At 35.1% G+C, this 24,495-nt stretch overlaps 1 protein-coding gene across 1 annotated transcript in view; it reads right to left on the reverse strand.

Annotated features, from left to right (window-relative positions):
* Nucleotides 1-4,155: 4,155 nt before the first annotated feature.
* The window catches only part of LOC123307467 (eukaryotic translation initiation factor 4 gamma-like), a 53,831-nt gene continuing 33,491 nt past the window's right edge, over nucleotides 4,156-24,495 (reverse strand). The window contains exon 2 of the mRNA XM_044889794.1: nucleotides 4,156-5,591. Within this exon, the coding sequence (XP_044745729.1) occupies nucleotides 4,417-5,591 (1,175 nt within the window). The 3' untranslated portion in view covers nucleotides 4,156-4,416. The remainder of the gene's footprint in view (nucleotides 5,592-24,495) is intronic.

Here is a 24,495-nt window from a genome sequence, read left to right on the forward strand (position 1 = left end):
GCCTATTGCTTGAAATCATACGAGTTTAATGGCATTCAACAGAAGTTGAACTTTCACTAATGAATATTCGAATATTTTGGAAAATAGAAGTATTCCTGATATTTTCTGGTGAAATGCGCCGTTTTTGAATAATTTGATATTAAAAAATAAAGCATATCTCTTTAGAAATCGAAAAATTGGGGCTGAATGTAGGTAACTCTGTTTGAAAGATCCACAGATTTAAATATTCGAAATAAAATTTTTTATTTGAAAACTTTAATTTTGTTCAGGTGGAAAGGACAACAATAATGTTTGGAACGAGGTTTGGAACGAATTCTACATATTGTAGTTGTCAGAGAATCGGCAGAGACAATGTCTCTGGAATTGGTGTTAAATTGATAGAAAGCTTGGCTTGGCACGTATTGTGTATTGCCTGATGTGGCCGTTGATTTCAGATTGATAGATATCGGGTGGGAAATCACTTAGGAATGCGTTTTTGGGGAAGTGAATGAGAGAAGTAAGATGGGCAGATTAAAGGCGGGGGGTAATGGGTAATGAAACATTTATTTTGGGTAACTGTCATAAGTCACATAGATATTCGTGGCATAGGCACAGCCGTTTTTAAATATGGTGGATGCGCCCGAAGGAAGAAAGTAGGACTCAGTGTCTGGTCGAATTTTTTCTGCCCTTGAATAAAGTCAACCCCTTGCTACTGATATAATATAGTACTTTAGTATTATCAGAGCATAATAGTGAAACAAACAGAAACTCAAATGGCTGCCCAACTTGTGAATACTGAGTTTTCAGCAATTTCTTAACATGTATAGAATGTCGAAGAAGCAATTGGCAGAACATCATTGTACAATATGATACAGACGAAAATTAGGCTTTGGAATGTAATAGAAACCAACTCTCTTACATTTAAGGTATTCATGTTGTCCCCGTAATAATGGAGCCCTGTTTCACAAAACAATTCCCTCTTAGCATGCAAGTTATCGAATGAATAACTTTTAGCGGATTCACCAAAATAAACAGAAATAACAATAACGTTGATGAATGAATAGGCCCAGGATAAAGGATTGAAGTTTATTCAATAAAAGATAAATATACATTGAAAGATGAAGCTCTATCTGAACAATACATAGTATTGCATTAAAATTAGTTCAAAACAAGTTAATTTCTACAATATTCACAACCATGATACAAGCAATGAGAATATGTACCTAAATATTTGTTCAAAAATGCATTTTGTACAGAGAAAAAGCTTAAAGTTGATATTTATGGAAATAAACAAGAAGCGGTATTCTATAAAATGAAGATAATTCATAAATTAGCATATGAATAAGAAAATGAACAGAATTTCAGAGGGAGTCCAACATTTGTTCTTCTTTTGATATTATAACACGCTGTTTTGTACTGAATTATCTGAATTCCACAAACAGAAGTTTGTTTCAATGTGAATTATTTTGTATGTTGTTCATTTTCAAATTCATATTTTGTAGGGAGAACGATTTACAAGAAAAGAGAAGCAAAAGCTCATGGACGAAGAAAAGAATGAATAAAATGTGGAATTATGATAATATACATGTACGACAATAACATTAATAATATGATGCTGATGAGACCTTCCCAACGAGAATGTATACAGAGTGAATAAAAATTAACGCACAAAATCCAGATCTTCGATACTCCTATAGAAATATCTCGAACTGGTCAATTTTATTTTAAATTATAATAAGAATTAATTCAGATGGGTACCACCTGCTGATACAATTATCAACAAGTGTTACGATATGAATAGAACAATTTGTCATCGTCAGGACAACGAATGGGGAAAACGTTCCACCGAAGAAGAGTATGTGATGGCAAAGGTTTCAGTCTCATTTGACCTCATCAGAGCAACAATACTCAGCTTCTCCGACGGATAACGCTTGGAATTGACGGACACTTATCCGTCAAGAAAAGAAGCTTTAGAGTACAAAAAATTTAGGAAAATTAGGAAACGTACAGCAGAGTAGATTACAGTAAAGAAGACTAGAGAAAGTTAGAGAAGAGTATATAGAAAAATATAGTGGACCAGAGTACAGCAGGGTGGAGTAGAGCAGACTGACTGTAGTTGTGAAACAACTCTTTTAATATTTTTTGTCTGCCTGACTGTTCGTTTATTCCTCTTTTCTTTCTGATTTACACGAGACCTAGACTTTGTTGAGTATGGGAACCTCCAAAGAAAGCTATAGTTCACAAAAATGTTAGAAAATAAGGAAACGTAGAGTGGAATAGATAAGAGAAGTCTGGAGAAGGACAGAAAAGAGTAGGGTAGAGTAGAGTAGAGTAGAGTAGAGTAGAGTAGAGTAGAGTAGAGTAGAGTAGAGTAGAGTAGAGTAGAGTAGAGTAGAGTAGAGTAGAGTAGAGTAGAGTAGAGTAGAGTAGAGTAGAGTAGAGTAGAGTAGAGTAGAGTAGAGTGGAGTATAGCGGAGTAAAGTGAAGTAGAGTAAAGTGGAGTAAAGCAGAGAAGAGTAAAGTAGAGTAGACCAGGGTCAAATAAAGTAAAGTGGAGTGAAGTAGGTAAGAATAGAGCAGTTAGGGTAGATTAGAGTAGAGTATAATAGAGTGGAGTATATAGTTAAATTAAGTAGAGCGGACTACAGCAGGGTGAAGTAGAGCAGAGTGTCTGTAATTCTGAAACAACTCTTTCAATTTTTGTTGTTTCTCTCTCTGTTTTTCCTTCTTTTTTCTCTTACTAATTTTTACGAGACCTAGGCTGTTGAAAAGAGTGCACCTTTCAAGGAAGAAGTTTAAAAGAAGTAAACGACATTTAGGTGAGTAGAGTAGAGTCGAGTAGAGCAAAGCAGAGCACAGTGAAGTAGGGAAGAGTAGAGCAGACTCTGTAATTTTGTAAAAACTCTTGAATTTTTTCGTCTGTCTGATTGTTGAATAGTGTAGAGTAGAGCAGATGGGTAAGGTAGAGAGAAGAGTAGAATAGAGAAGTCTAGAGAAGGACAGAAAAGAGTAGAGTAGATTAGAATAGAGTCTTCTTTTGATTTCTTATTTAAGACCTAGGCTGTTGAAAAGAGTGCACCTTTTAAGGAAGAAGTTTAAAAGAAGTAAACGACATTTAGGTGAGTAGAGTAGAGTCGAGTAGAGCAAAGCAGAGCACAGTGAAGTAGGGAAGAGTAGAGCAGACTCTGTAATTTTGTAAAAACTCTTGAATTTTTTCGTCTGTCTGATTGTTGAATAGTGTAGAGTAGAGCAGATGGGTAAGGTAGAGAGAAGAGTAGAATAGAGAAGTCTAGAGAAGGACAGAAAAGAGTAGAGTAGATTAGAATAGAGTCTTCTTTTGATTTCTTATTTAAGACCTAGGCTGTTGAAAAGAGTGCACCTTTCCAAGGAAGAAGTTTAAAAGAAGTAAACGACATTTAGGTGAGTAGAGTAGAGTCGAGTAGAGCAAAGCAGAGCACAGTGAAGTAGGGAAGAGTAGAGCAGACTCTGTAATTTTGTAAAAACTCTTGAATTTTTTCGTCTGTCTGATTGTTGAATAGTGTAGAGTAGAGCAGATGGGTAAGGTAGAGAGAAGAGTAGAAAAGAGAAGTCTAGAGAAGGACAGAAAAGAGTAGAGTAGATTAGAATAGAGTCTTCTTTTGATTTCTTATTTAAGACCTAGGCTGTTGACTAGAGGAGACCCTCCAAGGAAGGCCTCATTAAAGTATAAAAGATGTAAACATAGGTAGGTAAGAAGGGTAGAGAAGAGAAGAGTAGAGTAGAGAAAAAGAGAGTAGAGTAGAGAAAAAGAAGGTAGTGTAAAGTAGAGAAAGCTCTTTTGAATTTTTTTGTCTGTCTAACTGCTGAATAGTGTAGAGTAGAGCGGATGTGTAGGGTATAGAAGAGTAGAGTAATATTTGTCTGTCCGTCTGTCTGTGTGTGTTTGTATGATTGTTCGAAGTAATCTCTAGATCTCAGGACAGCCTAAACTGTTGTTTAGAGGGGGCCTTCTAAGGAAGGCCTAAGAGTACGGAAAAGTAAATGTATGTTAGATATAGTAGTATAGAGTGAAGTAAAGGAGAGGTAAGAGAAGAAGAGTAGAATGAAATAGAGAAGAGTAGAGAAGCGAAGAGTGAAGTAGAGTAGAGTAGGGAAGAGTAGAGTAGGGAAGAGTAGAGTAGGGAAGAGTAGAGTAGGGAAGAGTAGAGTAGGGAAGAGTAGAGTAGAGTAGATTACAGTAAAGTAGAGTAGAGAAGAGTAGAGGATACTAGAGAAAAGTGAATTTGAGTAAAACGAATTCGTCTTGCAGAGCAGGAGAACACAGCTAGTTCGATATAAAAATCCATCTGTTCGAGCATTTTTCTAGATAATATTAAATACCGAAGATATAAATTATGTGCGTTACTTTCTACCCAATCTGTATGATATATGATACAAATATTTATACAAAATTGGTAATCAGGTTCTTCGTGAAGCCCGATTTCTTCTGGCCGGTGGGGTGAACAGATCCCTTACCGATGTGAGTACACTATCGGCTATCGAAGTACCTGTTTCAATAATTCTGTCACCAGCATTAGCCAGACCTCTGACTACATTACCAATAGGATTGAACCCCTCGACTCTGTTATTTACGGTAATACCCGGCAATCTGACCTGAATTTCTGGTTTTCTGAGGCTGATCTGAACTGTCGTGTTCGATTCTAACCTGAGTCTATTCCGCATACCTGCTCTTCTAATGAGACCCGAAATTTTGGGCAATCTGATTTGAAGGTTGGGACTTTCTGGCGGACTTGTAGTTGTCGAAATTTTATCGAGAGAATTTCTGGGTTTACTCGTGGATGGTTTGTTGGCGTTGAGGAATGAAAAGACTAACTGGGATATGGGATCAGGCTGCCTGGTTGGTGTCTTCTTAACTGGCAGTTCTTTAACATTGGTAATTTTTGTTGGTACGATTTTCTTCTGAGGAAATTGTGTGGTTTGGGAATAATTCACACTCGATTGGGGAATATCAAAGATAACTCCAGCTGAATCAATGGGTTTAGAGTTTTGTGTTACAGAAGTTAGTGCAGAAGAAGTGGTGAAAATAGGTGGGACTCTAGGAGTTGAAGAAGTCTGTACAGAGTATGAAAGTTCTATTTTGTTACCAGATTTATCTTCTTGGTTTACCTGATTTGTCACATTGACTCCAGTGACTCGCGTTCCTGTGTTCTGATTATTCTGTGGTACACTTAAAGGTTTATTTTCTGAAGCCGAAGTTAAACTATTTATCGAGGGTCTCCTGGTTGACTTGGATGTTGAAGGTGTCGTAGAACTTATAGGTACAGTGACGGTTGTTGGTTTAGTCGTCTTGATTTTGGTTTTTGTTGTTGTTGAAGGCTTGGTAACGTCATCATCCGAATCACCGAACCTATTTTCAATTATGATTTCGTTCTCTGGGGCAGGAGTGGAAGGTGTTTGTCTGAAGGACTCTTCGAATCTCCTGACATATACATTGTTGGGGTCCCATTTGGTCTCGAGCAGAGCCCAGGTCTTCGGATATTCCTTCTTCAAACGTTTGATTGATTGGTATGTCACAGCCTTCTGCTTCTCTGTACAGCGTAAGCAATTGGTCTCGAGAGCTTCCGGTAGAATTCCTTGAAAAAATATATAATGAATTCCATTTCAGAGAAAAAAAATATTCTATATTATTATTTGAAAAAAGTTTTTGAATTCATCATTTTCATCGGAATTAACAAAAATACCAATTTATTTCAGATATGTTTATTACTTGCTTCTTTGATCTTAGTTCATATTTTTGGAAAGATTTACATATCCAAGGCTAAAGTGAGATTAAGAACAATAAAAAATAATAATATTAATAATATCACAACTTTATTGCTTACAAGCAAAGGGCAATTGACCTGAGGTCCAATAAGAAATATTTTTTGTATTCGAATAAAATGTGTAAAAAAAATAACGTGTCCACTTTTCGATTATCAAAACCAAAACTCAGGAATATGGCTTTAAGACAAAATGATTTCTTCGATTTGATTCTCTCTGCGCTATCATGAGGTTCTCTAATTTAACATTCTCATGTTGTCAGTGTTAGTAGCAGAAACTTCCTTGTCACTGCGTTTATGTTGAGGTATGGTATACCTAATCATAAATGTGGAAAATATACTTTCATTCAGTTTCACTTTTGTTGATTCTTTTGGGTCTTTTTTATGCGAAAGATTATAAGGCGGCTTCAAGAAAGCGAACGGAGATTTGCGATTGTGAGGTTAGATTCAATTAATCAAATTTGATATATTGGAGTATTTTTTCCCAAAGAGAATGTGGTCAACTCTAGGCTAATAACCAAGTAAAAGAACGGAATGAATGATTGGGTAGTTAGTAATAGATATAATATGCTGTAATAAAAATTACGGGCGAACTATTATTGAACAATATACGAGGATGTATTGATATCAAGTTAGCCTAGATCAGTTCCATCCATAAAAAAATATTGCGTTACCATAGCAACGAACAATAACTCATTAGAAGTGTCAGTGGGAAGTAAAGGTCAAAAAAGTAAACCAGACATACGCTCATAGGCAATAAATTAAAAGAAAGTCCTCCGAAATTGTGAAAATCGAAAAATTGGAGTATCGAACCATCATCAAGATCCTGCATTTAAAAGGGTTAAGAGGTAAGCAGATTTACGAAGATATGCTTGATACCCTTGGTGATCAATGTCTTCAAAAGAGGTAAATTTTCCATTGAAGATGCTGACCGATCGGGAGGGCCAGTTTCTGTGTCAGTCCCCGAAAATATCGATGCAATTCATGACATGATTTTATCAGGCCGTCGAATTGTGCTAAAACCTCAGAAGAACATAAATACATGGAATGGACATTGACGTGCTATGAATGTATTTGTTGTGGTACAAACATTCGATGCTTCTCTGTCTAGCGCGACACTAAGGCAGTGGCGTAAAGTAAATGAATTTATATAGCTTCTACGTTTTTGAACGGAAAATTGACGTGACAATGATGTCAAAGTCAACTTTCTCAATTGTGATTGGTGACACTAAGCAACTATCTCACTCCAGTCTTTAGACAACAACAAATGTTTATTTTCCATTCCTTTTGTATCTATATTCCAACGGATATCTGAAGCACTGAATATTTCATACGAACGCCTTCATCATATAGTTCAAATCAATTTGGCCATGGGAAAAATTGCTCCAAATTGGTCCCCAAATGTTTGAATGTTGACCAAAAGCGGGCAAGCTTCTACCCTTGCCCGCTTTCGATCTGCGCGCGATTTGAAAACGATGTAGACTTCTTAAATCGAATTGTTGATATGGATGAGACTTGGATATATTTGTACAATCCAGAAACAAAGCAACAATCGATGAAATTGCGACACTTTGGTTCTCCAAGACCTAAGAAGTTTCGTGTCCAAAAATCTGCTGGAAAAGTTCTTGCATCAGTTTTTTGGGATTGTCATCTAGTAATCTTGATTGATTTTTTGGATAAGGGTGAAACAATAACTGTAGATTACTATTCGATATTACTGACCATTCTACGGGAAAAAATTAGAGAGAAAAGAAGAGGAAAGCTCTCCAAAGGTGTTTTGTTTTTGCAGGACAACGCCCCTGCACACAAATCTCATGTTGCCAATGTAAAAAATTCGTGATTAAGGGCTTTGACCCACCAAAGCTTAGCAACAGAGACGCCACAGCTACACGATTTCAACGCGTTCAAATTACTGTAGCGTTGCTGATGCGTAGCTTTAGTGAGACAACGCCCTATAGAAAACATGGGATGAACACAAAAGATACACGCTGCGTTGCTTTGGTGGGACAAGGCCTAAGAGTTTGAATTACTAGAACCTCCCCGCTTATTCACCAGATTTGGCTCCATCCGACTATCATCTCTTTCCTTAACTCGAAAAAAAAAGGTCGTAAATTTTCTTTCAGCGAGGAGGTAATAAAAGCTGTAGATGTCTGGTTTGCAGAGCAAGAAGAATTTTTTTTTTTGAAAGGTTTAGAGACGTTGCAGGTGTGTGAAATTTATTGATGGAATACTAAGTCACTCTGTATAATAATAAAGCGATAAAAAAAATTCACTCATGCAGGAAATCGAATTGCCTTTCCAAAAAGGTGCTGCTCGACCCTTTCTTTATTCAAAAATGAGAGCTGTTAGGGCTTGCGGCTAGAGGGGTAGTGATACCAAACTCATTTGAACACCCTTCTTTGTCCCCCTTTCAACAAAATTTGACCTGTCTGAGCGTTTTTTCGTTATCCCATCCCAAAGCTCAAAATTCGGGGTGGAAAGTTATGGATGGCCCAGCCTGTATGTATATGTATACAGGTTGTAAATGAATAATTGCGATAAACTTAAAGAGGTGAATCCTTGTTGAAAAATAGTGTGGGTATTTTATACAGGCTGTCCTGCATAAGATGGAAAAAATTTCAATGGTAGATAAAGAACACCTAGAGGATTACCAAAAACCCCCATCAATTAAAGATTATGATTTACAGGGTGGTTTTCAAATTTGAATGGAAATTAAAACCACTCTATTTCTTGAATGGAATCACCGATTCATCCGAAATTCGTAATGAGGTTCCAGAAAACTACAATCAAATATCATTTGATTTGAAGGAGCGTATCACATAAATTTAGAAAGTTCTTGAAAGTTCGAGAACCCACCATGTAAAATGAATTTCACGATTTCTTAGATATCTGCCCAACTGTCAAATACATTTATTCAATGTGCCAAATAATATTTCATATCACCATACATGCAGACGGCCGGGGACTGATTTTTTCTCTCGTGTCGATATTTAACATCCTATTCATTTCATAATGAATCCTAATGAATTTCATCAATGAAATAACTGTGCAACTTTGATTGCATAGATAATTTTATCTGCTGTTATTTCTTATAGTACGCACCTTTTATTTATTCCCACTTTGGAGTGGACTTGTTATGATAGATTGAATAAATAATCAGAAAGATCTAAGTAGTTTGCTTTCATAACAGACAATGAGAGCGGCTTAGTTCTTTTTTTATTTCACTTATTTCTTATCCATATCCAATACTTTATAAGTTATTCTTGCTGATTAAATGACTTAACAAAAAATAATTGTTGAAGACGCCTAGAAAACTTATGTATTCGATGAGATGAAAACTGAAATTATTATAACATTCAATAATCTATATTCAATTGATAATGATTGACATATTAAAATCTTATGCTTACGCTACGTATATACCTAATGTTAAGAAAAAAATCGATTCAACTTCACAAAGAAGTGTGTCATAGCTCTTACAGTTAGGCTGTATTTAAACACTGAGCACTCATGTAATCAATTTTCAGTTGCAATAGGAGAAAAAACTCGACGAAATAGGCGAAATGAGAAGGTGTGGAATCTTGTCAGTCAGTAATCTAAGGAAATCAAAAGGCTCCCACACTTCCAGTAAAGGGTCATGAATGAATTCTGTGGTACAGGAAAATATACCAAAAGAAGAACGGAAAACCCGAAAGAAAATTGATCTGGACTGAAGGAATCTTCCAAAGCTGGTTGATTCCAAAATTTTCCTTGGAACTCAAGCACGAACATCTAAGAAATATCTGGATCCTAGTAAGATTTTACTACACCTCCTTGATGAATTTCTTACAAGGTATTAGCTCCTCAGAAAGCAGCTAATGAGAATGAGTTTAGAAGAACCTGACGAGTGCAAACATTGTAAGGAGAAGGAAACTCTTGATCACCTAGTGACGGAATGCCTCAACATGGCAAGCCAATGCAAAAAATGCTTTGGACTTTGGAAGAGATAATGAAAGTGATCTTTTGAAGCCATCCCAGATACTGGAGATGGACCTGGAAATGGTCGCCTCGGAAATACTCGGATTTTGCCCCCATCTACGTCACACTTTCGCGCAGAATGACATCGAGCGCTCATTGGCGTAACTCACATAAAATTAGGTAGTACCTACAGTACAATAAATTTAAATAATTTCCTTGTGAAAGTATCTGTAGCACTTCCTTTGACTCATTCATCAGATAAACAACATTTTCTCACAAAAGTCCATCAAAATGATCTTTTTTCTAACTTTATCTGTTGTCTTTGCTATGCCACTGATAACGATACCTGTTCTGTCAATTAAGTTTGACATAAGCCCCATATTTCTGACGAATTGCTGAATTTCGCCTCCTTTGCTATATTTTCTTGGTTTTTTGATATTGGTCATAAGGAAAAGTTGCATGAACCCACCATGATAATACAGAAAAACAAACGATAAACAGGAAGGGAATAAAGGTGCTTGCTTTTTTTCTACTCACTCATCGTATGCGAATTTTCTCTAATCACGATTTTATCAACATTATGAAAACGAAGTCATGAGAACAACAAAGTGAATAATTCATCAAGCGTCTAATGTATTTTTAACGGAATGATATTCAAAATTCATCACCCCTATAAGTATTTCTTTTTATCAAGATAATGAAAAGAACTACATCAAAGAAAATTTAATCTAATGAAGTTTGATACGATCACGATGATGACTGGATTTTTCATTGACAATGAGCATTTCGAAGTCCGGTCACATTATTGAAGCTACGTGACATTTAAAATGTCAACTTCTTATCGACAGTGTTGAAGACGTGGAAGTAATGATGCAACAAGAAATTCCAAAACAAATATGGTAATGAATGGATTATGCTTTAATGAAAGTACCTATGATAAAAAATGATGATATATTGATGACGCATAGAAACATTTGATTCTGTAATAATCTGAGACAGAGTATAGCCACTGCTTGAACTTCGATAACTTCCCGAGAGATCTTTTCGTCGATTAAAACTAGTGGATAAGATAAAGGAATCAGAAAAACATTTAAAATTTTTTTGTGGTTTTCAGCAGGATGTATTTTGAAGAAGAAAGATCGTGAAGCAAAACTATAGTTTTTTTATCTCAACGTACAAATTTATATACCAGGATATACATATTGAAAAATCTTTAGCCTACTATGAAACCAAACAATATTTCAATGTCAAAATATTTTATTACTCAAAATATTCTTCTCTTAATTGGATACATTTATTACAGCGAACCTGCAACGTCTCTAGACCTTTGAAAAAATACTGTTTTTTCTTGCTCTGCAAACCAGACCTCCACAGCTTTTATAACCTCCTCGTTGGAAGAAAATTTACGACATTTTAATCTTTTTTTGAGTTGAGCAAAGAGATGATAGTCGGATGAAGATAAATTTGGTGAATAAGGGGGGTGTTCTAGTAATTCAAACCATAAATCACGAATTTTTCACATGGCAACATGTGATTTGTGTGCAGGGGCGTTGTCCTGCAAAATAAAACACCTTTGGATAGCTTTCCGCGTCTTATCTCTTCAATTTTTTCCCGTAGAGTGGTCAGTAATGTCGAATTGTAATCTCCGGTTATTCTTCTACCCTTATCCAAAAAATCAATCATGATTACTCCATGGCAATACCAAAAAATCGAAGCAAGAACTTTTTCAGCAGATTTGAGAGTGTTGCAATTCCATCGATTGTTGTTTTTTTCTGGATCGTAGAAATGTACCCAAGTCCCATCAATAGTAACAATTCGGTTAAGACGTCTACATCGATTCTAAATCGAGCACAGATCGAACGCGATGCTTCTACCCTTGCACGCTTTTGGTCAACATTCAAACATTTGGGAATCCATTTTGCAACAATTTTTCCCATGGCCAAATTGATTTGAACTATATGATGAAGGCGTTCCTATGAAATAATCAGTGCTTCAGATATCCGTTTTAACCCAATTCGACGGTCTGATGAAATCATGTCATAAGCTGCATGGATATTTTCGGGGACTGACACAGAAACTGACACAGATCGGTTATCATCTTCAATGGAAAATTTACCTCTTTTGAAGCTTGCAATCCAATTTTTCACGCTCGCATACGAACGACATTGATCACCAAGGGTATTAAGCATATCTTCGTAAATCTGCTTACCTCTTAACCCTTTTAAATACAGGTACTTGATGATGGCTCGATACTCCAATTTCTCGATTTTCATAATTTCGGTGGACATCTTCATTCTTTTTATTTATTGCGTAACTCTGGTTCACTTTTTTGACCTCAAACTTCACTCTGACACTTCTAATGAGTTATTGTTCGTTGCTATGGTAATGCAATATTTTTTAGGCATGGAACTGGTCTAGGCTAACTAGATATCAATACATCCTCGTATAATTATATTGAGAATACCACCGGCCAAAAACTTTTTTGCACCCCTCTATCTTGTGATAGATAGATAAGCCCATGAGGCCATCCTAGGAATATCCAGGAAAGGTACAGGGGATTGGAGACTTAGGAATCAGAGAGCTTGTAGTGATGCCCAAAAGACCGTCGAGACGAGACTTTACTAAACTCTCTTCTTGTCTCGTCAATAAGACATCCAGTTTCGTAGTCTCTGCCTCTGGCACTGCCTCTAAAGTTATGTTAGTAAACAGAGACTCTTTGGACAATGCTCACCATTATATGGTTACTGATAACCATATCATAACTGATCAAGTTTCAGAAATTTTAAATCGAAAATCTATTGAAATTCTTCACAAAGGTTCCTAAGTAGACAAGACTTTGAAATATCTTCAGCTGTCGTATCAATTTCGTCTAAAATTTCAATCAGAGTCCTAAAACTAATGTAGAACGAACCTATATTTAAAAGACGTTGATGTATCGTTCGACTCATAATACAACTCAAAAATTTGAGGACTGTCTTGGTTTATCTGTATAAGGTTCAGTTTTCCAAAAATGCAGATTTCAATCTGAAATATCCTTTTATTTCATCCTCGTTCACCTGAATGTAATTAAAGATATTTCATGGTCAGCACCCTCGAGGATGCTACTAAATGCGTAAAAAATTTTATTCAATTTGTGGAATAACATATTCGAAAATATATTCTCGAATTAATTGTCATGAATAATCATATAACAAATAAACAGTACCCTTTTATTGGAATGGAGCAAGCAAGGAGAACAGTCCAAGACGGAAATTTCCATAATATGGCCTCAAGACATTGATGAGCTGACGTGAATTATTAGAACCATAAAAAATCAAGATTGTTCAGAAATTCCCAGATTTGTTGATTGTGATTATGTAGTATGTTTACAAAAGAAACGTGATGCAGTCTGATCAAATCTCCGTGTCCAAGTATACAGAATGTTTTTGGCTTTGAATAAATTTCAAATTCATTTCAACAAATTAATTTCGTGGGACGATGAATGGTGAACGATAATTGAAGAGGTTTCCTTGATGGAAAACAATACTGCATGTATTCCTTTGGGAATTTGATTCATGCATATTCAGGAAATATTGCGATTTTTTCTTCATTTCTTTTGGTTGATGGGTGACATATGGAAAAAAAATAACCAATATGAATGAATTGATTATAACAATTTTTTTATACATGCGACTTGGGGTAAGGTAAGTAATCGACTGAAATTTGAAAAAAATTTCAACCTTTGAGAATATAGGGAAATCAATAATATGCTGGAACTTCTCTACTTCTGGCTACATGTGATCATTATCTTCTTGGAAATATGTAGTTCCACTACCTCCTGGATATAATACTTGACTTTACACTCTGTAATTCTATACAGTGTGGTATACATCAAGAATAATAGTTATGTGTCCTATATACTTTAATGAAAATCAGTATCTAATTGAACTAACAACATTATATGATTTTTTCAAAAATGAGTTGTTAAACTACGACACGAAAAGATACCTGTGTGTTGAGGACATTGTGGCGGTTCAGTAAAAATTACTGGGTTGTCGAGATTTCAACAAAATTACACGATTTACCACTCCTGTAACACTTGCATTTCTGAGAAGATGCACAATCTATTTTATTTAATGATTTTTTGGGAGCATGCATAGTTTTTTTTTGAAATACCGTCTGTTAAATTTGATTCAATTGAAAGATACTTATTTTTGAATTGCAATTTTCTCTGGTTTTCTTTCATGATTGGACCCCAAAGTTATGAAATCAATATTCTCAAATAATTTTCGTGTAATGAAGTAAATCTTAGCACTTTCAGGATTGATGAAAGGCCTTAGTACAGTAAAAAAAAATTTCAGGACCAACAAAAATACGTTTCATATTTGTATTCCATACAGTGTGCTAACGGAACTGATCATGGAAAATGAGAAATATTATTTTTATATTTTTTTAAATATTGGACTAATAGTGTTAGGCCTGCTCATTTCGTAATGATGGCTTCAATGAGGAAAAGTAGGTATACTTCATTCACTTTTATTTTAGCAGTCGGTTGGCCATGGAAATTTGACACATTTCACTCTGTATAGTACGAAAATGTGGGGTTGTGAAGCTTGTCAAAACATTTTTGGATTTTAAATCAACGCTATGTTGCCCGTTCTACGTAAAAGTTTCTGTTATTACGTATTTTATCACAATGTCGAATCTCTTCGGAAAATATGTGACGAACATAATTGAAGTTTACACAAACTGATTGAAGGCATACCAAATCCAGTTGTTTGCAAAAATACAAGAGATCAGTATATCATAATATGCACTAGCTTGAGGAGAGTTAATGTTCGTTATCTTCTTTGGCTTACATCATTTGTAGGTTTCAAAAATAATAACTCGAAGAGGAAATGCATATGATGCTGTGGTTGGGAATGGGTATCTCCCGAAGGAATTAACAGATAATTACAAGAATGTTAAATTCTTCAACAAAAATCATATTGCATCAATGGAAGTAAAAGGAATTGAAGGAAGTTTCAAGTTAAGATGAACTTCACCTTTGAACAAAAATTTCACATGAATAAGCAAGTAACAGGGCAACTTGCGCGTATTTGTGGCTATTCATCTTAATACATTGATGTAATAATAATAATTAGTTATTTATTGGTACCTTAAGACATTTACATTGTATAGGACAAGTCAAATGAAAAATAGAAAAATCCATTTTAGGGAACTTATTTTCCGATGACATTTATCGAAAATCCTGCAGTAAACTTTTCGCATTAATTCACTCAAACATAAAATTCTCAAATGGCACCACTTTTTTGGGTCTCCCAATAGAAGGAAATTCTTTGTCATCCTCTTCATTCACAATCTTTCTAATTGTGGAAATATCCAGCTGAAATATATGTCGTTTAGATTCAGATGAAACATTATATAAATTCTCTTACATTGAATATGTTCGCTACCGTCTGACATATTGTGGATTTTAGAATATCAGGGTATAACTATTTGAATGAGCGGACCTGAATTCTAAATAGCACTTCCTGAAAACCTGTCTCTTTTTTCAATCACTTTCGGCATTTTCGTAATAAAATTGATATTAGTTGTGGCAACGGCGTTATGACATTAACGACATTTCATGAGTACCAACCTTACTCCGTTCTAGTTACAAAAACTTGAGAAAATTATTTCATGGCCAACCGACTGCTAAAATAAATTTGAATGAAGTATAGATATAATTTTTTATCACAAATAATTCAAGAGTTTTTTCTTTATTACAAAGGTGCTGAAATTCACTTCATTGCCTACTTGAAATTAACTCGAATATTGATTTCATGATTGTGAAGTTTAATCATGAAGGAAAACGAGAAAATTCACCCGAAAATATTGATTTTATAAATTTTATAATGGAAGAAAACGAGAGCACAGCAATTTTAAATATCGTTTTATTGAATTGAGTTTCACAAAAGGTATTCAAATTGGCTACCAAGAGCTCCTAAACATGCTCTACACCTTCTAATGATTGCTTTTTTCTTCTTGCATGTCTGATTTCAGTTGCTTACAAATTTTAAAGAGAAGATTTACATCAAACTAGGCCTTGATTCATTGTAATCAGAATTCTTTCGTATTGAATGCTGGAAATACAGTGATTTAAGCTATTTCAGAATCTCAATGAAATAGGTATGTTTTTCTCACATTGTCACCAAGGAAACCTTTTTTTTTCACACTACTTTAGATCTTTTGAAAAAAAAAAGGGCATGCGCACCAAAAATCCTGAGTCACACTTGATAGAGCATCTATTCAGGAATATCATCGAAAAAACAGATTGAAAAAATTCCTTCATTTGAAGTCTTGAAACTAAAAAGAGTGACAAAAGGTATAATTTTTGTGAATTTTCGAAAATCTCGAATATATCGAAAACCAAGGGACTTTTACTGAACATAAAACATATTTTCCTACCACATCGTCCTTTACCCGCAGGTTAGGCTATTCATTAAGCTACGCCCTGATCAAACAAGCTTTTAAATCTACTCCTAAAAATCTAGAGGGTGTAATGATAGTTTCCAGAACATTCAGAGTAAGTACAAGTCGGATTAGAGCGAGTAATGCTTATTTCCAGAACGTTCAGAACAACTACAGGGCTTGTACCAATTGGAGGATCGGCCTTTAAACAATATAGCCAAAGAAACATTCTATTGACCCTCTAAAAACATTATGAATTCTATATGGGATGTTATGACAAAGTATCATGTTCCCATAGATTTCAACGAGTTTCTTATATTTTCTTCATTTCCTCTAACTTTCAACGAAGACTTCTTAATTTTTAAATATAGAATCTTAAAGTCAAAAACTGAATCTTTCAGAAAGTTTGGAAAAATTTCTACGGAACTTTAACCCTTCAGTATGTTGGATGGCTTCAAGGTGTTTAGATACCTCCTAAATTCTGCAAATTTGACGTCGTTGGCTTGCAATGGCTAGGCATTCTGTCCTGAGGTGATATGGAGCAATAATATTTTTGATGTTGGTATTCGTATTGTATCCATTCATATTTCGAATTAATATATCTATGTATAAGCAATTACAAAACTGCACTTTAATCGAACCTAGACTATTATACGAAAAGATCAAGACTCGCGCATATCATGTAGATCAAGTTGATTTGTGGTTAACAAGATTTTCCTCATGAAAAGACGGAAACATCTGTGAAATTTCCTCGTCGACAAGTCCTTCGAAATACTAGAACGAAGTGATTTTACTCAAGAAATGAATCGATCAATCGAACATAACCCAATTCAAACTTAAAGCATTGAATGAGTCATTTTAACAGAACAGAGTGAAAGCAACTGTCAAGTTATTGTTCAGCATTAGCATTGAAACCATATACTTTTCATAATATCGACTTATATTTACACATGTGAGAAAATAGCTATGTTCGATTATTATAATGAAGGCTTTTCAACCTATGTGCTAAGACATAAACACATGTTGATCAATTAAACTGGCTAATGCCGCTTATAGAAGTTCCGGAGAAACTGCAGGATGGTGTTCGAGTGAAAATGAAATCAAACTTTACGAGGTTCATTACTCCTGAAATCTACGGAATATTTCAACCTAAACCGTTCCAAAAAAAATTTAATAAAGGAAAGTCTTCGAAATAATCAATAGATACTGAGTGCATTCTGAATATCTTTGATTGTCGAATAAATGGGGAAGTACTAACTCGAAACAAACTTTTCATACTGTCACAAGATGATTTGATAGATAGTAGAAGGAGGAATGTTGAAATAAAAGAAGGAAAAATACATTGTCAATCAAAAACTCAAAATCAAAATTGTAACTGAATTTATGAAAAGAAAAGGTCTATGTCTCCAGCCCCCCAAATTTGAGTTTTTAAATTTTTTTGACACTAAAGTTTTGTACTAGTTTTGTACCGAAATGCACCGTTGGAAAAAAGTTTTGTACCCCTAATTAAAATGATGAAAATACGGTTTTTAGTTTGGGGAGGTCGTAGACATGCTCACCCCCCACTTCCGAAATTGCAAATTTTTTTATCTCAAAGTTTTGTACTAGTTTTGTTCCGAAATGCATGTCTCCAGCCCCCCCCAATTTGAAACCCTCCTAAGACCTCTTAATCTTAGGGTACAAAACTTTTTCTCCACGGTACATTTCGGTACAAAACTAGTACAAAACTTTGAGATATAAAAAATTTGCAATTTCAAAAGTGTGGGGGTGAGCATGTCTACGGCCTCCCCAAACTGAAAACCGTATTTTCATCATTTTAATTAGGGGTACAAAACTTTTTTTCAACGGTACATTTCGGTACAAAACTAGTATAAAACTTTAGCATCAAAAAAAGGTGAAAATTCAAATTTGGGGGGGCTGGAGACATGGACCTGAAAAGAAACTCGTTTCGTGTGAGTGGATGCGTTACAGTGAACGTAAAAATTGTTATTCGTATCAATGTTGATATTTTGTGTTGAAATGAAATTTTATCGGTTTATACAGAAAGACCCTGAAGAAGAATAAAACTATTATTGTAAAACTTGGCAAAAATAAAAAAGTGTAATACCTTCTTTCTTTCAAATTGTGCAATATAATCTAGTGAGCTATTGAAGGCATGCACTTTAGTAGAGTAGGGTACCTTATCAAGTAGGGCATTGGATAACATTATAGATCTCACACTTTCCCATCTAGTGACGAACAAATTAAACAATCCGATCATTCTCAGGATATCTGAGAAAAGTAAAACAGAGAAGAGAATTGAGATTCAGATGATCTAGTCCTACATGATCCAGTACATATCATCAGCGACTATCTAGAAGAACATAATGAACAAGAAATAGAGATAAGATATAAAATGCTTATCAAAAATCTGTACGAACTTTTTTATAGGACTAAAACCGCTGTGTAGCATGGGAAAATGCACATACAAGGTTCAAAAGAAGATATAAAATAAAATAGTTAAAAAAAACCTTTTATAGACAGATTTTAGTATCGATACTAAAATCTGTTAATTAGCGAAGTCGAGATTGAAACATAGTTTACTTAAAATCTTTCATAACTGGATATTGCTAGATAATATCTAGATATTAGTTACAATATGCTCCACCTCTTCCCTGGCTTCCTTCTGAGGTCACTTCCACTGAAGTACGTGATGGGAAATGGTTTAACGAAAACTGAGGAGTTCAGATTCTATGGGGAAGAGGAGGAAACTCCAAATCACCTGTGTATAGGTGCGGAAGTAACCTTCCCTAAGCGATCCCAAATTCCAGAGTAAATAATCACAGGCCAAAACACATTTTGGTGCCTGCGATTTGTTAACTGTTCCTGAGTAATTTTTGGATGCAGAATGTAAAAGAGTTCTCAGATTTTGTCTATCAGATCTAGTTTTTGAGATTTTAAAAAAAAATTGTGTATATAATTTACGCTATAACTGTTATAATATATAATATTACTATTGACAGTTGAAAAAAACAAAGACACATGGATTTAAGTATTTATTGCAAAAACTTAATTTACCTAATTACATTAGTCACTAATCACATAAAAAAATTTTTCTACAAGCGTGCGCGTTTAACCTTTTTCCCGCACGCATTTCAAGTTGCAAAGAGTCACTTTTCCAAAACGTGCGGGAAAAACGCCTGCTATTTCTTTCCCGCACGCATTTGCGTGCGGGAATGGATTAGCAGGGGTTTTTCCCGCACGCAAATATTATAGAGTAAATTAAATTCTATCATGTCTCTATGCACCGAACGTCAACGATGAAGTAACCCATGGTAACGACATGCAGAATTACGTCTGTCATTTTATATCAATTAATCAAATGAGATATGATCTGTATCGTGAAATTGATGTATTTATATATTTCAAGCGCTTGTAGAAAAAATATTGTTCCTAACTCTTGCGGAAAGTGTCTTGCCCGCAAGTATCACTTTCCGCACTTGATAGGAAAATAACTATTTTTTATACGATTTTCTAGAATGGAGTTTACTAGGGCAGTCTCGCTGAAGGCTCCAGCAGTAGTCCGCCATCATGTGGCTATCCCATCGTCCTTGATAACGATCTTCCATAGTTTTAATATCCTGATGGAATCTTTCCCCCTGTTCTTCACTACAATCACCTAAGTTTTCTGGAAAACGATCTAGGTGGCTGTGGAGGTAGTGAACTTTTATACTCATGTTACAGCCGAGAATATTAAAATTTGAAAGCATAGTTTCCACTAATTCTTCGTAATTCTCTGCTTTATGATTGCCAAGAAAATTTTGTACTACTTGAACAAATGAACTCCAAGCGTTAGATTCAGTCTCGTTCATTGATGTGGTGAATTGTGGATCTTTAACAAGTTGCCTTATTTGAGGACCATCAAATATACCAGCTTTTAGTTTTTCCGTGCTAATGCCAGGAAATTTACGTGACAAATACTCAAAACAATTTCCATCTCGATTTAAAGCCTTCACAAATTGCTTCATTAGGCCTAGCTTGATATGCAAGGGCGGAAGTAAGATTTTTTCTCTTGAAACCAAAGGTTCGTTGATCACGTTTTGACATCTCTTGAAGGCCAATTTTTGTTGACCCAGTGCTCATTTTTAGCTCTGCTGTCCCAAAGGCACAAAAAACAAGGATATTTTGTATAACCACTCTGCTGTCCAAGGAGGAAGTTAATCATTTTTGAATCAACACAAATTGACCACTGATGTTCTTCGTATTTAATTTTTCTCAAAACTAATGCTATTGTTTCATATTCTTCCTTCATGGTAGTAGAATGACCAATAGGAATTGAGCCATATTTGTTACCGTTATGTAAAAGAACACATTTTAAACTACGTTTTGAACTGTCAATATACCATTTAACCTGTAACGTGTATCTCAGAAACTAGAGCTGATAGAAAAAATCTGGTGGCATTTTTGGAATCAGCACATTAAAAACATCTAAAATCAGATGTTAGATTTCCGGCACCAAATTTTTTTTTTCATTTTGTTTGCCTGTGAATCACTCTGTAAATTTTAAGGTTGCGTTGTTGTGTAACCCTTTCAACTCAAGACAATCTATAAAAACGTGAAACCTTCAATTCTACAGAAAAAAATTGTTAAACCGAAAATTACTGACCATCTGAGGTACCTACTAATTCATCATCATCATCATTGCTGTATCCCGTTACCGGGAATAAATCTACAAAAAGACAAAAAAAAAGATGCGAACAGACTTGTAATTTCTTAGGGCTAATTGCGACTGAGTGCCCTCCTGTGATGGAAGAGACCCAACCGTGACTGAAAGATCCTTCCACACTCAAGGCATGGATAGTCACCAACCAGATCTTGCCGCCTCTGTATTCTTCTCGAGTTTCCATTATAACTGTGGACCAAAGACCACCACCGTGACCTGTATAGATGTGACGATAGATGTTCCCAGTTATGATTGGCATTAACTGATTTCAGGGATTGATGTAGTGTATCCTTAAACCGCTTATACTGGCCTATTGGTTCCCGAGCTTCCTCTGTGAATTCGCCATACAGAGCTATTTTGGGGAGTCTTGTGTCTTGCATCCTCTGTGGCCGCTCCATCTGAGTCGGGCCCTCGTTACTTGAGTCTCAATTGTTGTACAACTCGCGCGTTGCAAGACTTCTGCATTCGAAACTTTGTTGTACCACCTGACGTGCATTATCTGTCTTAGATGACGTTGTTGCGTTTGTTCGAGCTGTTTAATATGTCGCCTATAGGGCGTCCAGCTTTCGCTTCCGTAAAGGGTACCACTCCAGAGGCGTTTTCTCGGGACTATCAGGTAGAGCATCGATGCCGAAGAGGATCCCATCTAGGAATCTGATGCTAGACTATGCTAGGTCGCCCATACACGGGGCTTCTTCTCGGTATTAGGAACTTTATTCGAGTGTAGCATCAATGAATATCACTCGGTCGCCCGAGTACGAGAAATCCCCAGATGTTGGGGATGCCGATAGTAGGGGCTGGTCGGCCACACACAGGGACTTATGATGGATATTCCTCGATAGTACCTATCGTATAGTCCCGAGAAAACGCCTCGTGAGTGGTACCCATAAAGAAGCGGAGCGTTGGGAGGACCACTGCTTTGTAAACAGCTGTCTTGGTCTTCAGATTGAGGTCGTGATTTTGAAACACTCTGTCCTTTAGCTTCCAGAATGCCCGTGATGCCGAATTGATTGTGTATTCCGTGTGTAGGTTAGCCCTAGTATTCATGAAGCTTCCCAAGTATTCGTACTGCTCGACCTGTTCTAGAGTTTCATTCTCCAGACCTACTAATTAGAACACTCAGAGCTGTCATCTTTCAGGTGATACCTACACAAAAATCAAAACATTTTAAATTCGAGTTTTAATTCCAAATCATCTTCATGAAGCAGAAAGCTCCTATAAGCGGATAATATATCTTCAAAATCTTTTGATAACGGGGATTTCAATGAAATACTAATAACGATACGAATATTTTAATGGTAAGACTATCTTGACCTCTACCTTGGAATTCGAGAAATAGAAGTTCGAGGTACTTTCGCTGGTGGTTTTCGTGTTAAATGGATGTATTTGCATATTCATGAGGGTACTCCACCTTTATTTGAGCTTTCGTCGAATATCCATGTGCAATTAAACGTATAATCCCATAATTGACTACCGCATCTTAAATGTGGAAGTCGTTTTTACTTTCGGTGAAAGTGAAATTTTATATAACGGACATAAATATGATTTATTCATTCCATCGAATATCATCAACAATTTGTGGTCGTTTAAGTGATTTGTTTCAGACGAAATACCTACTACTTCCTTGATATTGGTCCGAACTCGATTCAAGTGCAAGTGAAAGATGTGTTATAACTCCAAGATTTTCTATTATTTTAATTCCTATTTATTATGCCCATAAATGAACCTTGCTTCATGTTTCGAGAAAAATTGATTTGAAATAAGAGAATGGGCTGAGCATTGCTTGAGATGCTGTTTTTTATTTAACAGTAGATTCTTGAAGACAAAAGAAACACTTTTTTCAGTATCATTTTTTCCTTTTCTGCCTTGATGAAAAGTATAGCCATTTTAAGTTTTCATAATGAGCTGTGTCACCCCTGGAAAAACAAAATTATCTTCGGAATAACTAGTTGAATCTGTGACACATCTGTGGATCTTTCAAATTTCACAGATACTTTTCCAAAATTTGAACATCAAATTACTCGAAAACGGCGCATTATACGAGAAAATATGAACAATACTTTTATTTTACAGCACGTTCAAATATTCAGCGTTTCAAGCGTTTCTTTTGACCTTAGAATCTATTGTTGAAATATTTGTACGAGTCAAAGTCTCACCTGTATATAAGTTTTGCCCCGTATGTGCATATTCACAAGCAAGCCCTGTAGGTGGGATTGTATTAAACCAAAATTTTTTCTCCTTGACAGCTGAGACGGTTATGATGAAAATGTTTTTTGAATTATGCCCGAATATCTCGCAGGACCTGAATGAATTTTTTTGCATGTACGATCAAACATTTTTGTACGTCAGATTTCACATTTTTAAAGAGTGTGGAAATATTTTACATTACCTGAATTTTGCAAAAACTTGTCACAGAGTGTTCTAAATGTTGTGTCAAAAATTGGGATCACTATTTGCCCATAACTTGCGTTTTTAAAATGGAAACCCTATTTTTTATCATTGCGTTGAATTCTGCGAAAAAAAATTATAGGGTTCTAATTCGTTAATGCTCCTGAAATGAATAATTTCTGAGTTATTTATGATTTAATGTCGTACGTAGAGTCAAATTCATAAAATCTGCTTCATATCAATAATCTATGGTCTTAAAAGATATATTATCCCAATAATTCAGAAGTTACAGATCTAATAATTTTATCTGAAATTTTTTTTTTATTCATTCAAATTCTGCGTTTTGCGGTTTTTTCAAATAAATGAATTCAGATAGATTATAATATGGATCAGATTTTATGAATTGTACTCTACATACGACATAAATTCAAAAAATCTTTAATAACTCAGAAATTATTTATTTTGAGAAGAATTAGAACATTATCATTATTTTTCTTCGCAGAATCCAACGCAATCATAAAAAATTAAAGCTCTAATTCGAAAAACTGAAGTTATGGGCAAATCTTGATCCCAATTCTTGACACAAAATTTGCAACACACTGTGGCAAGTTTTCCAATATTCAGGAAATGTTTCCACACTCCTCACTCTTCGTTCAAAAATGTTATAACGGTTTGTGCTTAAAATATTTAGAATAGGAATAACGAATATAATTCTGAATATTATTATTATTAATATTATATTTTCCTTTTCTTTAGTTTTTTCTAGAAATCTTGAAAACTATTTGGGCGAATGCAAAAATTCGAACAGAAATATATTCAGAATTGAATACTCCATAATATCAGAAACGAAAAAATAGAGAAAAAATTTGGAAAATTCATTTTCATTCTCTTTATAACTGGAAGTGCTCAGGCTTCAAGAATATTTTAGCTCAGTAGATGGTGTCGAATAATATCATAATCCCAATATTGAGATTTCAAATATGTCCAGTTCTTCAGAAACGTCTAATAGGTACCCGACCTTGGGACACCTTGAATATCTAGAATCTTTCTTGTTATGATTTCTTGATGATTTCAGAGTCTGCATATTGCAAACTAATTTTCAGTAGAATACAAATAAATGTTGCGTAAAACCAATTCAAGTTATGTACCATGTTGAACTATTTCCTCAAATAATTTAAGGAAATAATTCAACATGCAAGAATTTTTTGTCCTTCAGGAAATTGAATATGGAGATGAAGT

The sequence above is a fragment of the Coccinella septempunctata genome, chromosome 2, assembly GCF_907165205.1.
Source record: "Coccinella septempunctata chromosome 2, icCocSept1.1, whole genome shotgun sequence".
Taxonomy (NCBI): domain Eukaryota; kingdom Metazoa; phylum Arthropoda; class Insecta; order Coleoptera; family Coccinellidae; genus Coccinella; species Coccinella septempunctata.